The sequence below is a fragment of the Arctopsyche grandis genome, chromosome 4, assembly GCF_051622035.1.
Source record: "Arctopsyche grandis isolate Sample6627 chromosome 4, ASM5162203v2, whole genome shotgun sequence".
Classification (NCBI taxonomy): domain Eukaryota; kingdom Metazoa; phylum Arthropoda; class Insecta; order Trichoptera; family Hydropsychidae; genus Arctopsyche; species Arctopsyche grandis.
In genome coordinates, this window is record NC_135358.1 from 27985789 (window position 1) to 28002027 (window position 16239).

At 31.5% G+C, this 16239-nt stretch overlaps 2 protein-coding genes across 2 annotated transcripts; both read left to right on the forward strand.

Annotated features, from left to right (window-relative positions):
- Positions 1-1601: 1601 nt before the first annotated feature.
- Positions 1602-3453, forward strand: LOC143910183 (uncharacterized). The gene is made up of 2 exons (XM_077428549.1): positions 1602-2018; positions 2106-3453. The coding sequence occupies exons 1-2, from the start codon at positions 1685-1687 to the stop codon at positions 2186-2188; spliced, it is 417 nt and encodes a 138-aa protein (XP_077284675.1). The 5' UTR covers positions 1602-1684; the 3' UTR covers positions 2189-3453.
- A 466-nt stretch (positions 3454-3919) lies between these two features.
- LOC143910182 (uncharacterized) lies at positions 3920-6236 on the forward strand. Its single transcript, XM_077428548.1, has 2 exons — positions 3920-4744; positions 5585-6236. Exons 1-2 carry the CDS (start codon positions 4360-4362, stop codon positions 6148-6150), a joined length of 951 nt encoding a protein of 316 aa, XP_077284674.1. The 5' UTR covers positions 3920-4359; the 3' UTR covers positions 6151-6236.
- Positions 6237-16239: the final 10003 nt, after the last annotated feature.

The window sequence follows — 16239 nt, forward strand, 5'->3', positions numbered from 1 at the left end:
CAAAGGTGTGCATGGGAAAAGCAAACCTACGTGACGCTATCTTCATGAACACTCATTCTACTTGATGAATAAGTGAATAGGACTGGCCCAGAATTCCTGCGTTCGGGGCGTATCTCTCCGGAACAAAACAATGCCAGAGATATTTAGCGGGAACACCGTGAAGATATTGCAATAAAGCGGACCGGGCTATCTCACGTATTTTCACAACCACCCACTCACCCACCTATCCCTTATGACCACCATCTGCCTCCGCATCATTCCCCACCCCATTCAGTCTCCTCCTCGTCGAGGACAAATGTCAAAGGAATGTGTTTATTGCGCCCCGTCGGTTGGGACGTGTTGGCTTGAGCGCCTCTGAACTGCCGGAGATGTGCCATTTGATATCCACTCGTAGTGCTGGCACGCATTTCGCCGATAATCCTCGGATATCACGCCATTGACCATTTTGTTTCGAATCATTGACGAATGCCAAACTAAATGAGAACTCGGACCCATTCAATCCTATTTTTGAGATGATTCTATAAAAAGTATTTTTAAACAAATATTTTCTTCTTAAGAATTAAGAATGCCTAAATTACGGATTCCGCTAACTAGAAATCTCTTGATACTCGTTTGCCCAACTTTTTCGGTATATTTCGTCGTCGAGTTTGTATTTACATTTACATATGTACATGTACATATATACAAACTGTATGTTATAGTTGAAGTGAATTTTCAGTTGTAATATGTATATTCGAACTGGCGTTTTAGGTCTTTCATATTCGAATAAAATTTAACAAGTAAAATATATCTCTACAAGCGCAAATACACTTTCAACAATGTGCACCAGATTATGTTCTTACGAATGCTTTAGAATTCAATAATGCGTTAATATTTGCTAAGGTGTTACGAATAAATTAAAGAGGACCGTATTACGATAACTCAAAATTAAGAATGTGTTCAAAATAAAAATGTGACTTTCCAACTGAATTTATTAGTCGAGTGACGTTTTTACGATAACCTAACCCCACCATCTAACCTGGTGCAATCTTATAGTTGAACTGTGTTTTCAGTTTTAATATACATATTTTGATTAGTTGGAATATAATTCGCCATATGAATCAACTTACGTTGGTTAGATGCAAGATATTCCAACTAATCAAAATATATTACAACTGGAAGATACACTTCAACTGTAGTTACATATATACAATATATGTATATGAATGTAAAAAAATCATATACAATACATACATATGTAAAGAAAAAATATATACAACATATGTAAAAAAAATTATATACAATATATGCACATACTCCTGTTCAAGTAGACGAAAAGTTGAAGAAACGAGTCTCGAGAAATTGCAAGGTGGTAGAACGGAGCGTACTTTTATTAATTTATTTTCACATACATACCTAGATGCTTAAATATATGTATATTGCAAATTAACAAGGAAAATGAAGCCCCAATTTTTAAAACAATGATAATTTTAAATATATGTAATGATGTATTGAAAGAGTATTCATTTTTTTATTTTTCATATAAACATATGGAAATCATTGAGTTGACCCTCACGCTATATGGCAATGGGAGTTCCAGCAAAAAATAGCAAAAGTTGCCCAATGCAAAGTAGTTTGTCCGTTTTCACTATAATCGACGAACGTTTTCGCTGTATTGCAATATAAATATCTAATTAAATTAAAAATGAAGCTATTGTTGACGATTTTGAGTTTACTCCTGGTGTACCATTGCTCTGGACAAATACGACCCAACAGAATCAAGTTAACTTTAAATCCTTTTCAAATATGTTTGAAGAATGTAACTGGAGTGACTCTTTTCGGATACCATGCTAGTGTGAATTCCATAATAGAAGAAAATGAAGAAGGTCAAATTCACGGTGAAATCAATGAGCCCGTTGATGGTGCATGGTGTCTGACGAACGTCATCAAAATAGCACCTGGAGATACCGTCAACTACTATACGTACGCGTTGAAAAACGGAAAAAGGATTTATTCGACAGTCTTGACCAAAAAACGACGTAAGAACTTTTTAAAAAACTATTTATTTTGTTGTTTAGATATTGAAATAATTTGAAATTAATATAATATTTGGTTCGACGTTACAGCAAAGAATACTAAAAATCCACGACCACAATATCAAATTGACGTTCGCTACGATGGAGAAGAAGAAGAAATGATAAAACTATAGTCTTGTTGTTGTTTTATTATAAATTTTTAACTTAAGTATTCGTTTTTTTAATTATGGTGGGCACTTCATCAGAAAAACTATTAACAATTCATTGCTTATAATATACATATTTATATAAATGATGTAGAATAAATAGTATTAAATCTGATTTGAGCCTAAATAAGATAAATTTTAATCTTAATATTCGAACAAAGACACGAAGATATTGAAGATCATATCATATTCAATTTTTCGTCTGAATAAAACGGTTACTTTCATAAAATATTTTCAGATAGAAGTATTATAAAAGATTTTAATGTAATTTAAATTGTTTCTATTGAAATATGAATGTACCTACATATAATATCATATATATGTATGTATGTATGTACCTATCGAATATCATATATACATCATCATCATCATTTACAGTCATTCATCATCAACTGCTGGATGAAGGCCTCTCCCACACGATTCCATTAGTTTCTATTTTGCGCAAACTTTATCTATCTCACCATTTCCCTTCTCCTCACCCAAGTATTCCGTTTCCTATTTGACCTCGCTATAAGCATACAAAGTTTCATAATTTTTTGAATGTATTGGACTTTTGAATGTGCAAGTTTCACATCCATACGTCATCAGTGATGACTAAAGGGCGGCTAGTCGTAGTTGCTTTTGCATAAAATAGATTGCTTTATTAGCGTTCAAAGCAAGAGAGCAAAAAAGCAAGAAATTAACAATATTGACCCTTGTTTGTGCCAAAAGCAAGTGGCGTTAGCCGAAGTCTAGTAATGATTCATCACTGGCAAAACATTGATCGAAGTTCTTTTTCATCAAAGTGTTATTTTTTATTTAAAAACAGCGTTCATTAACTGATATGCACCCCACCCTAATTTCATACGTCTCTTTATTGATTCTTCTGTACTATCAGACATCTGTACTTATGAACTAATGGTCTATTATTTGTCCTAAATATAAATAATTACTGACTACTTCTATTATTTTATCATCTAATGAATTATACTATCAGGCATGCAATAACTATTGAACATTAGTTTGGTATTACATATATGTATGTATGTATGTACACATAAATATAGTCTTAAATAATTTTTTTTTTTCTAATTTTTTTGTTGAAAATTTTCACATTACTTATGAATGTGTACATATGTACATATGTATTTATATCTGCATTATTAGTATGTATTAGTGTAAGTATTAAAATTACCAATATTTTGATCAATTTTGTATTATAATAACCCTATTAAAAATAAATATTTTATACGTATGATTTTTTTAAATAGATATTTAAGATCTCCCAATGGCAATTTAATAAATTTCCCGTCGTAGCCTTATTAGTTATTCCCGTTCATAATTCACGTGCGAGTTTGCAGTCGTGGCACTCAGGTACACGGCGAGTAGGGGGGCTTATCTCACCAACCATTATCCCGTAAAGTGTAAATGTTTATACTTTATTCATAAACACAGGATTAGCGAGGAGAGCTCTGATACAATATTTAAGTTTGCGGCAATAATATAAGTAGTATAAAAGCGAACGTGCATTAGAAACTAGCCGGCATCAACAGGTTAAAAATTACATCTACATATGTATACATATAGTATGTATGTACTTGTGCAAAGTTGAATTCATGAGCTGTACACTGTTGTTTGTCCACACTGTATTTTTTTAAAGTGTGCATTAAAAAAAGATAAAGTAAAAAACCACTCGTATCCATCTTTTTTTTACTCTTAGTAGCTGTTGAAACGTGTTTATATATGTATGTACTCGTTTGATAAGTTTCGCAGTACGTTTGTCATGTTTTGATAGCTTTTGACCCAAGCCTTGGTATACATATGTATAATACATTGATTTGAAAATTATTTAGCTATTTTTAAAACTGTGCTTTTTAATGTATAATTTATTTTTTGACCAATGATATACTAGCCGTACATAAAAGAAACAATTTAATAATATTTTTTTTGAATATTTATAAAAACTATAAAAATTTAATAGATTGCCGGGTTTCAGTTGAATATTTCATCCATGTTTTTATTTTAAAAGCAACTGTTAAAACAATCCTCACCATCTTTAAAATAAAACATATCGTGAGTCAGTCTGCACCTGATCGAGCTGCGCTCAGCATCATTTTACATCGTGTGCACGCGCAAAAAATCGACCAATAATTATAAAAATGTCAAAGATTTTGCCAATGCTGCCATATATAAGTTTATTTGCATTTATCGTCATTGGAGTAGATGCGGATAGAATAATCAGGACCAAAGGTGTATCAGCGTACTCTGATCTTATTGGAGATTTGAGGATATGCTTCGAATTGAAATATTTAACGAAAACGGTTGAAAAAATAGAATATTTTGCTAATCAAAATAATTTTTTTGAAAATGATGACGACTGTAACATAACTGGAGTTTTGAAAAATATTAATAATAACGGAATGCAGTTTTGGTGTGACATGATCCGCAAAGACTTCAGGAATAATGATTACCTAATTTTTTACATTAAGGTAATTCTGGATGATGGTGAGACGTTTTATTCGAAAACATTCAACCACAGTCGAGGTAATGTATAAGTTTTTATTTCATATATTTTTGTAAATTGAACTTGGCTATACATTTGTATGCAAAGTAGTGCTATGTGCATACATATACATACATATTTCTTGATTTTATGCATTACAGCAGTGTTAACAGAATTAATAACTTGTCATGGTATACATATGTATATGTATATGTACATATATTGAACATATGTACAATATACATATGTATATTGTGTATTAGCTCATGCACAATATACATATACATATGCATATTGTACATACGTATGTTGAATTTAGCCGGTTTGAATTCTGAAAGAGTACGTTTGTTATATTCTCGAAAGGATACATCGGAATCAGTGAATTTTGGAATTCGGAAACAGCTTGAGTTGGAAAAGACCTAGACGTATGAATCTTGGGGAATCCGTAAGAAATAATATAAAAATTCTTAAAACTTTGTTTTAGATTTTTAGAATTTCAGAATTTCAGTAATCTATATACGTAGTAGCAATAGTGATCATGCGAAAATTCGAACTCGTTTTAATTCAAGCTCCAGATTTGTAGTATTTGTACGATTTTTTTCAATTCACCTCGTCATATAAATATTTTTTTAGAATTATTTTTTTATGGATTCCTCATGACACAATACTTCATATTTATTTAAGAAAAATAACCACTTCGTTCTAAAATAAATATAAAATAAACGCCCATACAATACATGTATTTTACGTTTTGTAGATGAACATATAATGTATAATACGTCTTAAGGTAAAGCTTACATACATACATATGTACATACATATTTGTTTAGAAGTTATCGAGTTGTATATGTATAGTAAATATATGTTTTTAAATTTTTTAGGGCCTGCAGTAGATATTTCTGCTATTACTGAAACAACTGTATCTACTAATACTGAAACTATTGTATCTACTACTACAGTTCCAATTACAGCATCTACTATACAGGAACTTAATATAGGCAACAGGCAAGTTCCATCACCAAATAATATAAACGCGTTGAAAATGCAGATAAAAGTTCAACAGGAACGAATAATTGAATTGATGCAAATTGTCAATAATCAAAAAAAAGACCTGGCACACTACAAGAATTTGTATGAGTCGCTGTACAGAGTGTTCCAAAATGGAACAAAGGAGTCCACCAATTGGTTAATTTTGACAGGAAGAACTCCACAGAGCGAAAATCCGATATTAATTGTGAACGAAATTATAAGGGACATAGTTGAAGTTGGACTGCATGAATACGCGATTATTAAGATTGAGAGAATAAACCCGAAACTGCTTAAATTTGAAGTTCGAAATTACGGTGAAAAACTAAAAATATTGGCGCATTCCATATCGAAGTTACGGTTGAGTAAATTTAAAATTTTAGATTTTGATAAACAATTTCCAGAAAGTCTTTTAGCTTAAATCTAACAATTATTAAAGTATCATTTAGAAAGGGTTGCCAGATTTCAAAAATTACAGATCGGGACATTCACTTTTTCGAACGATCAACAAAAAAATAAATTTAAGAATTAATGAAGAAGTTAAGAATTTTTTTTTAAATTATTTATATACATATGTATGTATGTAGATAAGTATATATATATATATATATATATATATATATATATATATATATATATATATATATATATATATATATATATATATATATATATATATATATATATATATATATACTTATGTATATATTTATGTAGAAGAGACCATATAAAAAATAGTCACATTATAATCCACAGGTATCCCAGTTAATAAAATATATTGGATACAATTAGAGGAATTACATTTTGATTCAAATGCAAAAATTTATACAGTCAAAACAGTTTTATTGAAAGTTTTTTTCCTAGCTTTTAACTTGTTTCAAAATATGTTCGCCAGCTTTGCTTGATAAAAATTTTCTTAAGTCATTACAATTGCAATAAATCGTTCAGCTTCTACACTTTTTAATAATAATTTGTTTCTCTCATTTCTTAAGGCTGCACTCATTAGACTAAATAAAACTATAAAATTGCAAAGGAATGTAGAATTGAGATGTGGGCCACAATTTTATACAAATTATTGAAAGCGGAATTTTAAAAAATATTAACTATTTCTCATACATTGTTTTTTTCGTATTTGCTACAGTAAAATATTGTAAACATTGCAAATAATATTGAATAATTTTGTTAATTCTTCAATTGAAGAAAAATTCAATTTTCATGTTTGTTTTGAGGACAAAATTTTAATCGATTGAAATTTGATATTTTCTTGAAATCTACTAGGGGATGCACTCGGGATTTGTCTGTTGAACTTGGAACAGTCCCGCTCAAATAGGGACTTCTGGCATTTAGATATGTTTTTCAATATAAATATTAAAATTGATAAATAATCTTTTAAATTTTAATTGTGTATAGAAGTAGATGGAATTTTCATTGAATTTTAAATAAATTACACACATTTCGAATATAAAATAATGCATCAATTTATTAAATTTATTATAATAATCTCATCAGATTTCACAAAGACTTCACAAAAGATTTTGACGTTATTTAAGTACATTAATAACAAAACAAAACTTTAATTAATTTTACATAAGATAACATAAGACTACATAATCAGTAGACATGATTTAAGGTGATCTTTTCTTATTATATTCGAGGATAAAATATTGTAATATACATATGTATATACATGTAGTTTGTCTACTTTGTACAAAGTGGAAACGGTGGGCCTTAAACGAGCAGTTTCACGTACACGACCAGTTTCACCAACACGGTGGCGCGCGTGTTTTAAGGCACATAAGCGTGTGGACAATTTCCTTCGTTCTAATTTGATTGGACATTCCTACATAAAGATCAGCAATAATAGTGAACGGCGGTCCGGGACACGACAAATTTCCAACCCCTCTCCTAGGCTATAATTGCAAATTAAATTTATTATTAAATCGCGTTGCTAATTCGCACACTAGACACGCGTCGACGCAATAAAAGGGTCAAATTTGGAGATATTGCACGACGCTTTCCCATTCATACATACATATGTACATACATGCGTACGTACGTATAGTAATTTTCTAAAATATTCCGAACATGTTAATGACGCTGTGTACTATCATGGTTTTAATTTGTAACTGAACTTATATCGTATGAAATACGATCGTAATATATGTATAATACATATTCTTGTAATATAAATTTTTATATGAAAACTGTTTTGCTGCCTTACGTATGCTTCGACGACTTATAATTATTTTGTTTAAATACGTATATATATTTTTTTAAATTTATTTTTCAACATTGGAAAATGTCTTTTTCATCATTGGAATTGTATGTGATGGAGGGTTGGCATGCGTACGCAAGAGACGCTGGCAATAAGACATATAATTTGTCTTATAAAGAATAAACTACTTGTTCTTGTACATATAAGCTGCGTTTTATTTGTTTCCTATCAAACATCCTTACAAAGAATACCAAATAAACACACAGACACACACACATATATATATATATATATATATATATATATATATATATATATATATATATATATATATATATATATATATATATATACATATATATATTTTTTTTTAATTTTTAACTTCAAATGACTTTGAATATTTCATTATAATTAAAAAATAATACATAGATTTTTATTTACATATATATAAATATATAAGTTAAGCAACTTTTAGCTGCAATTTGGAAAAAAATAGCTAGAATTTTTTTTTAATTTTCTCAAAAGTGTCTGCATAGGATGTCGTAAAAATTATTATTATATAAATGAACACTGCCCAATACATAAATTTATACTGATTCCACTATTTTTCTATCTATATATGTATATATAATTGAATGTCTCCTAAACTACTCAACTGATTACGATGGAACTTTCAGGATTTGTTGTATGCATGTCCGGGAAGCTTACGGTAAAAAAATAGCCCAAATCGGGAACGGAAACGGGAAAAATGGGAATGAGTGGCATTGCAACGCAATAATTTGAAATGTTTTCGCGATGCGACCTGCGTTGTTAGTGTAAAATAGACAAACAATTGAATTACCTGCATTTTTCCGACAAATGGGAACGAGAACATAAATGGGGACGGGAATGGCATGCGTTATTGTGGCATTGCAACGAATGTCGGGTTCAGCTAGTGTTAAATAAAAATGTGTATTCAATAAAATTCATTTATATAATTAAAATTAAATTAAAAAAAACGTAAATAATCGAAAATTACCTACTGTTGCGTGTTTTTACGTTTAAAATATTGGAAAATGCTTCACTCTATTTTCATCTCAGTATTTCCTCTCATTAAATTATATTTTGGAAATAATAACGGGGTATACGTGTTTTCTTTGTCGTGTCGCGCCATTCAAAGTCGAATTGTTATCGGCGCACATCTTCGTTTTATCACCGCGGCAACGAAAGGGTTAAAACTCGGACACGTCTGACTTGCGACGATACCGACGCCTGATAAAACCGGGTCCTTTATTCCTAATTTCCACATTAAAATTGTAATTACCGCCGGTGAAAGAGATCATTATCTGCGTCGCGTCAAAGCCATCCTGAAAATAAGATCACACACAAACAAACCCACATACACGCGCCACATCTCCACCGAATAGTGTTCATATTTGAGAAGTTCTCACGAGGGGGTAATAATCTTAAGTTGAAAAGCGACATGAGCGAGGTGCACGTGTTCGTCGAATACATAATTAATACCTGTGCCTGAGGTAGGTACCCCCATGGGTGGGTTGGTCGAGAGGTGGTGCTATCAACGGCGGTCGCGGTAGTTTGTGCGAATTTCTAATCCCGGGTTGTCTGAAACTCCTTTAGGGCTTGAGGCTTTCCGGGGGTCGGAGGGGAAGGTGGTGGATGGAAGTGTAGGGACGGGGGTTGATCGTAAGGCCGGGACATGGACCTGATGGGTGGCCGGATTCTGGGTTTTATAGTTATTGCATATTGGACGCTGCGTATGTGCTGGCGGTACTTACGCGCCGACCTGTGTACGTGACTAGCTGAATTGACAGACGATAAAGCCATATGAGAATAATATATTGGATATTTGTTTGATAAAAAAATTACTGTGAATCGTTTTGAATTCTGGTTTTTTTTTTTTGGTTGGCCTTGAATGTTACTTGTACGAGCGTTTTGTTTGAAGTTTTTATTTTTTATTTTACATACATATGTATATACAAATATACCAGGAAGGCTTAACAGGTAAACCCCAAATGCGCCTTCTTGGTCCACATAATTATTACATAGGTCAGATATTACAAACATCGTATGAATACGATAAATAACGATGAATAACTTTCATGTAAAAATATGAATTTTATATTCGATAAACAACCACAGAGACATTTATGCTGAGCAATATGGTGAAACCTAAGATATAACAATAACTAAAGGTTCGCAACAGAAAATTGGGAAGGAAACGCCAATTTTTACAGTAACCGTTTCAATGACAATCAGAAAAATTGGCAAATTCTAATAAGAAACGATTGACCTCGACAAACCAAGGTCTAGCCAACAACGAAACGTAGGACTCGAACCCGTAACATCAAGTACAAAATAATTCAACATGCACCACTAGACCACGCTGCTGGTTTAAGTTAAAATTATGTAAGTGTTTGTTTGTGTTTGAAATAAAGAAGAATAATTGAAATATACATATATATAAAAAAAATTCAGGTGTGGAGAGCCCACAATTTTATCTATATATTTGAGGAATACATATAAGAAGTATAAAAGAAAAAAATATTCAGATATCGTAAAGTATATTTACATTTGAGATGTTATGTGAAAAACAATACAACTTAAATACATATACTAAATTCGCTACACAGATAAATTTCTTAGTATTCATTTTCAGATTAAATGATTTGTCAATATATTATTTTTTTTTGAAAATATAAATACACGTATTATAATTATTGTTGATTGCAAACCGTGCAACTGTTCTACAGTGACGTTCGAAACGACTACGTATAATTTGGAATTCGTTTCAGTGAAAAATTCGTTTTGGGTGGCAAAGCAAATAAAATTATTCCTTTCTAGAAACTATTCCGTGTAGAAATACATAATTATTAGATGTAGGTACCATATGTACTATATATGTACATATTTTATTTAATTATTTATTTATTTAGGAATACTTGGAAAAGGTGACATAGACGATGAACCAAAGGGGTTTGTATGTACGTTCGAAATGTGATAATACAAAAATATAAATATCAAATACGCAAATTTAGCAAAAAATCAATCGAGGAAAATAAAATAAAAATCCATTTTTTTTATTTATTCATCATTAAATTATCCTCGAAATTATTTAACCACTCTATTTGAAAACAAGGATTCTCTTATTGTTTTGCAGTAAATATATTTTTGGGGTCGGAGTCACTCACCTCTCAGATGAGTGTTTTTGTTAAACGTAAGCAAGTTAATCATTTGACGATTGTAATGGTTATTTAAAACATTATAGACTTAAATAAGATCGCCTCTCATTCTTGTCGTCTTCAAAGAGGAAAGGTTCATTATTTTCAATCTCATATTGTATTAAAGTGGTAAATGTTCTGAAAACAATTTCGTTATTCTTCATTGGCCCTTTTCTGAACATGCAACGTTCTATTTTATAATGTGGGTTCCAAATGGTATACAAAAATTCCAGTTTTGGTCTAATATAAGTTTTATAAATGTTGGCAAAATAGTTGGCATTGAGACAGTCAAAAACATCTTTTTTCACTAAAGGGCGGCGTTTAGAAGATACTTATGAGAGGTATATTGTTATTTTACATGTACCAAGCCAATGCCGAAGTATGTTTATAACATACAGAAAAGAATAACAATTTTCAAGATTAAATAATAAGAAAGGTAATGGGAACTTTTTGTACATACATTTTATAAATCACATTTATCTAACATAATTTTGTAAGTGTGATAGATTTTACTTTTTATCAACTGCTACCCACAAAATATGCATAGTTCGTTTCTACGAAACTATCATGTATTCTATCAATGTTGGTATTCTATAATTGTTCAAATATGTATATGATCAGAAGTGCAGTGCAAATGTGGGGATGGAAGTTCCAATATCTTAAGATGTGTGAACTTGTGAGAGCTGCGGATACAGAACTGAATTGCAGTGATACGAGTATGAAGTGATAAAGCTACGACTATCAGTTCATAAACGGGTATTTCTTTAAGTCTAGCATTCATTACGTTATTATTTAATTTGTTAAAGTCATTAATTATTACTTAGGAAAATTTATTAATTCGAAGCATATACAATACATTCGTATGTATGCATACTTCAATGAACTAATTTATTGATGCTATGAATTTTTAAGTAGTTCAAAAACATTGTTTGAATTTTCTTATATATATTTTTTTACGTTATGTATATGTAATAAGTTCGTTCTACATAAACATATGTATTTTACTTTAAGTAGAGAATGACCTTTTCAAATTTCGAACGTCCTTCCACATCTATGCATACACATGCATATGTATATTTAGGTATGTATGTATATATGTTTCAAATGACCATCGAAAGACAAAATCGCCATTAAAACTCACACACCCGAAATAGAGGTATCCGTACAATCAGACACACATATCGATATTGAAATTCGAAGCTTGTTCAACTTGTAGAAAGCCATTAGGCGTTCGGAAACCTGTGCGAGTCCTCGATTTCGTAAAGGTAGCCGCTCGTAATTCTATAGTCTATCTCCGCACACCCTTCAATATTATTGGCGTTGCTGCCCGAGCGTTATCTCCGTCCGAAGTCTTAATTATTGATACGTGAGCGTGCCGGTCAGAGGGTGGGTCTGGGATTGTAGGGGTTGAAGGGTGGGTTTGAGGGTGGGCGGGTGGTGGGTGGTTGGGCGGGGCAGCTCTGGAAGGAAGGAAGGAAGGAAGGCGGGTGGAAGACCTGGCCAATAGCGCCGGCCATATTTATGTCCCGAACAACTCCGTATTAGGGAATAGACATTAATTTATACGCTTATCTCCTACACGACCGAGCAATTTGGAAGGATTCCCTACGTAGGTATAAGTGTGCCCACACACAACCACAATCTTACGTGAGAGCGATAAGGAACACGTTTCGGTCCATATTAGAGAGCGTTTACTAATTTTCGCAAATTGAGATAATTCCCGTGTATGTATGTACATTTTACGTTACGACTTTTACTAAGAAAAAGTGTACTTTGTAATAAAAGAAGTACAAAGTATTACTCCACGTTGTATTTATTCATTTTCAAATATTTTTACATTAATATTTGTTCATTTATTTATTTTTAGTACTTTTTGAAAAATTTTGTAGTAATTTTAAAAACTATTATTTTTGAAAATAGATTTTATTCAGTAGAATTCTAAGTAAGTGATTTTTTTCCAATGTAGTTTAAGCTTTCAATATAAAATATATGAAAATGATTAAATACGGAACTAATTATTTGGTGGGTAAAAAATAACTAAAATGATCAGTTAAAAAATATAAATGATCAGTCAATATTCATTTTTCGATCAACAATTAATTTAATAAGTGAACAGATAAATAATATAAATGATAAGTAAAACCAAATAAATTATAATTTTTGACAGTTGGATGATAGCGCGTCCCCCATCTTAGATCTTAGCAGCCAACACTTATTTATTTAAGGGTCAGGTTAGGTTAGGCTAAGTTAGGGTTGGCCCTATTCATTTAAGATTATGTTGTTAGGGTCGGTATTTATTAATTTAACAGAAACGCGAGAACTGAGACAGTGAGACTGAAATGAACCTGGAGCGGGGAGCGAGGACCGAGGGGGTTGAAAACGGAGACGGGGTCAATATTTGTTTATGAACGATGTTCAGGTTGTTAAAGTCGGGTCAAACACATATCCGAGAAAAAGTCAGTCCAAGGGAAAAAACAAAAATCAGTAAGTCCACGAGAAATGCGAGAAATCAAAACATCAATGAATGTCAGATTTTATCAACGCGTGGTCCGGCGTAAACAAAGAAACGCACGCGGGTGGAGAAGAGTACAATATCGAAAACCATTAGATATGGCAACATTGGCTCTACTTCATCTGTCAAAATGCGTAGAAGTGATCGTTTCATTTAATAATTGATCATTTATTTTAAAATCTTATCATTTCGTTTTATATACTGATCATTTTGGTTTAATTACTGCTTATATTATTTAAATACTTATCATTCTATTTAATAACTGATCGCATAGCAACTGATCAATACAAATTGATCATTTATTATACATATTCACTGATCAATCCATTATTTTTACCTACAAAATGTTTTTTTATTGATCAAAATGTGAATTTTTTACTGATCGGTTAAGTGGAGGCTATTAAATTCGCCATCCACTGCTTGGATGAAGATTTTTCCAAAATGATTTTTACACTCGTCTCAGTTTTAGACCACTCTCAATCTATATCATCCCATACTTTTTGCCTGATTTTATCCACCCGTCTCCCCTGCGTCTTTGCTTGCACCCTTTTACATTTTCTCGGGTACCATTGGAGCACTTCTTACGTATATCTATCGTCCGTTCTTCTATTTACGTGACCTGTCCGGATTTGTATAAAATATATCTCAACTCAGTATTTACATTTACCAGTAGGCTACTTTTCAATATTTGTCGATGAATTCAATTTTATCCATCAAATTTCACTATTAGAAGAGAAAAGTATAAATTTTTGATCCTGCGTGTCTTTTCTAATTAAATATAAACAGTTAAAGCAATTTTTAATCAAATTCGGATTACTATTTGTACTCTACAGTCTACACCAGAAAATTTTCTGAAAAAGTTCAATTGCTACTTTTTTTTCCAACTTTTATCCCACCCGAGCAACGCTGGAAAGTTCGGCTATATACAATTAAAAGGACACAAACGTAAATTTGAAAAATTTCATCAAGATTTTCGCCTTTGTTAACGGAAATATCTTATTTATCGGGAATTAATTTCGATGACAACATTCCACTCAAAAAGATCTGCTTTAAAAATTTAATATGGAGTCAAAATTTTAACTTAGTTAATTAAGTTGGCAATACAAATAGATAAAAGTTTTTGAATTTAGATTTTTGATTAAACAATTATTTATCTTATCGTCTTTTTTCTATGATTTGATGTCATATTCAAGTTAATTAAACTAACTGATATTCTCTTTTGATTTTGCTTGACACAAATGAGTATTTATAAATGCAGAATTCATGTACATACATACATATGTATCATTAAAAACTAAATTGAATATACTAAAAACACAGTTATCATTGTTGAATAGTACATTGCTCCCAAGTATAAATTAAAATATTGATCAACAATAACAAACACGACAGCTTTTAATATTATACAAGAGGGACGTAACAATGTATTGTGGTCCCAGTCGTTATTTAACAATCACCGGCTGCAACCTGGAGTTCTGTAGGAGTTCGGGTTGGGATTTAGACGCTTTCGCAGAACTGATAAGAGGTTACGATTGTAACTATCCAACTATACTAGATAACGACAACGACAACGACAACGACACAACCGTCCTCCGCTTTTAACAATGGAGAAATATCCCCCGAAATGTAATTCAAACAACCATAGCCTTTCATGGCGACCGACCTTTCCCTACCCAATAAACGATATCGAATACGCATTATTTAAAAAAAATATATACACTCGAAAATATTTGTGTATTATATAGATAAAATTAATTAAGTAGTACGTGCCCAGGTTTTCGGAGGCGAATCATAGATAGTTGCAGAAACTAGTCCTACTACTACTACTAGTCGCTTTACATTTAAATTGATCCCCGTTCGAGTCCCGGCGGGAGCGAGGAGGAAATGACCAAAGGGAAAAGGATCAAAATTGGCCTCTGCGAATTTCGAAACTTATTGCCTAATAATAGTATGACATAAAATAAGACAAAGGGTCCCGGAGCCCCTCGGAGGCTCGGTTCTGAGGATTTGACACTGATGAAATCACGTAAATCCCTGCGTGCGTGTATCGCGCGCTCTCATCTTATATTCGCTTTTGAATATCACAACCCCACCGAAATATATACGCATACGTGCTAATTTTATTCAGAGCATCACTATTGTATGTGTGTATATTATTTTATGCTTGCGTACGTATATTTTGTTATTATTTAAATTAAATTACAACTCAACTTATATAAAACACTAATACATGTACGACTATTCGTACGGAAGAGTAGTCAACTGGGTGATAATTTTTGTTTTAATTCGATACTCTTTTTTAAAATTAAGATAGTGTTTAGATAGAGTATGTGGATGTCTAAAAACATGTTATGTCAAATACGCGTATTTATTTGATATGAAAAACATTCATATGTAAATCAATCAACATAAATTTAGTTCGCTCTGATAATAATTTATTTTTTTTCTATCTTCAATTTCCATATTCAATACAATATCTGAGTTAAAATAAAAGTTTTTTTTTTAATATTCAGAAACATTTCAATTTTTCATTATTTTATTTTAATAAATTTTATAGATATTAAA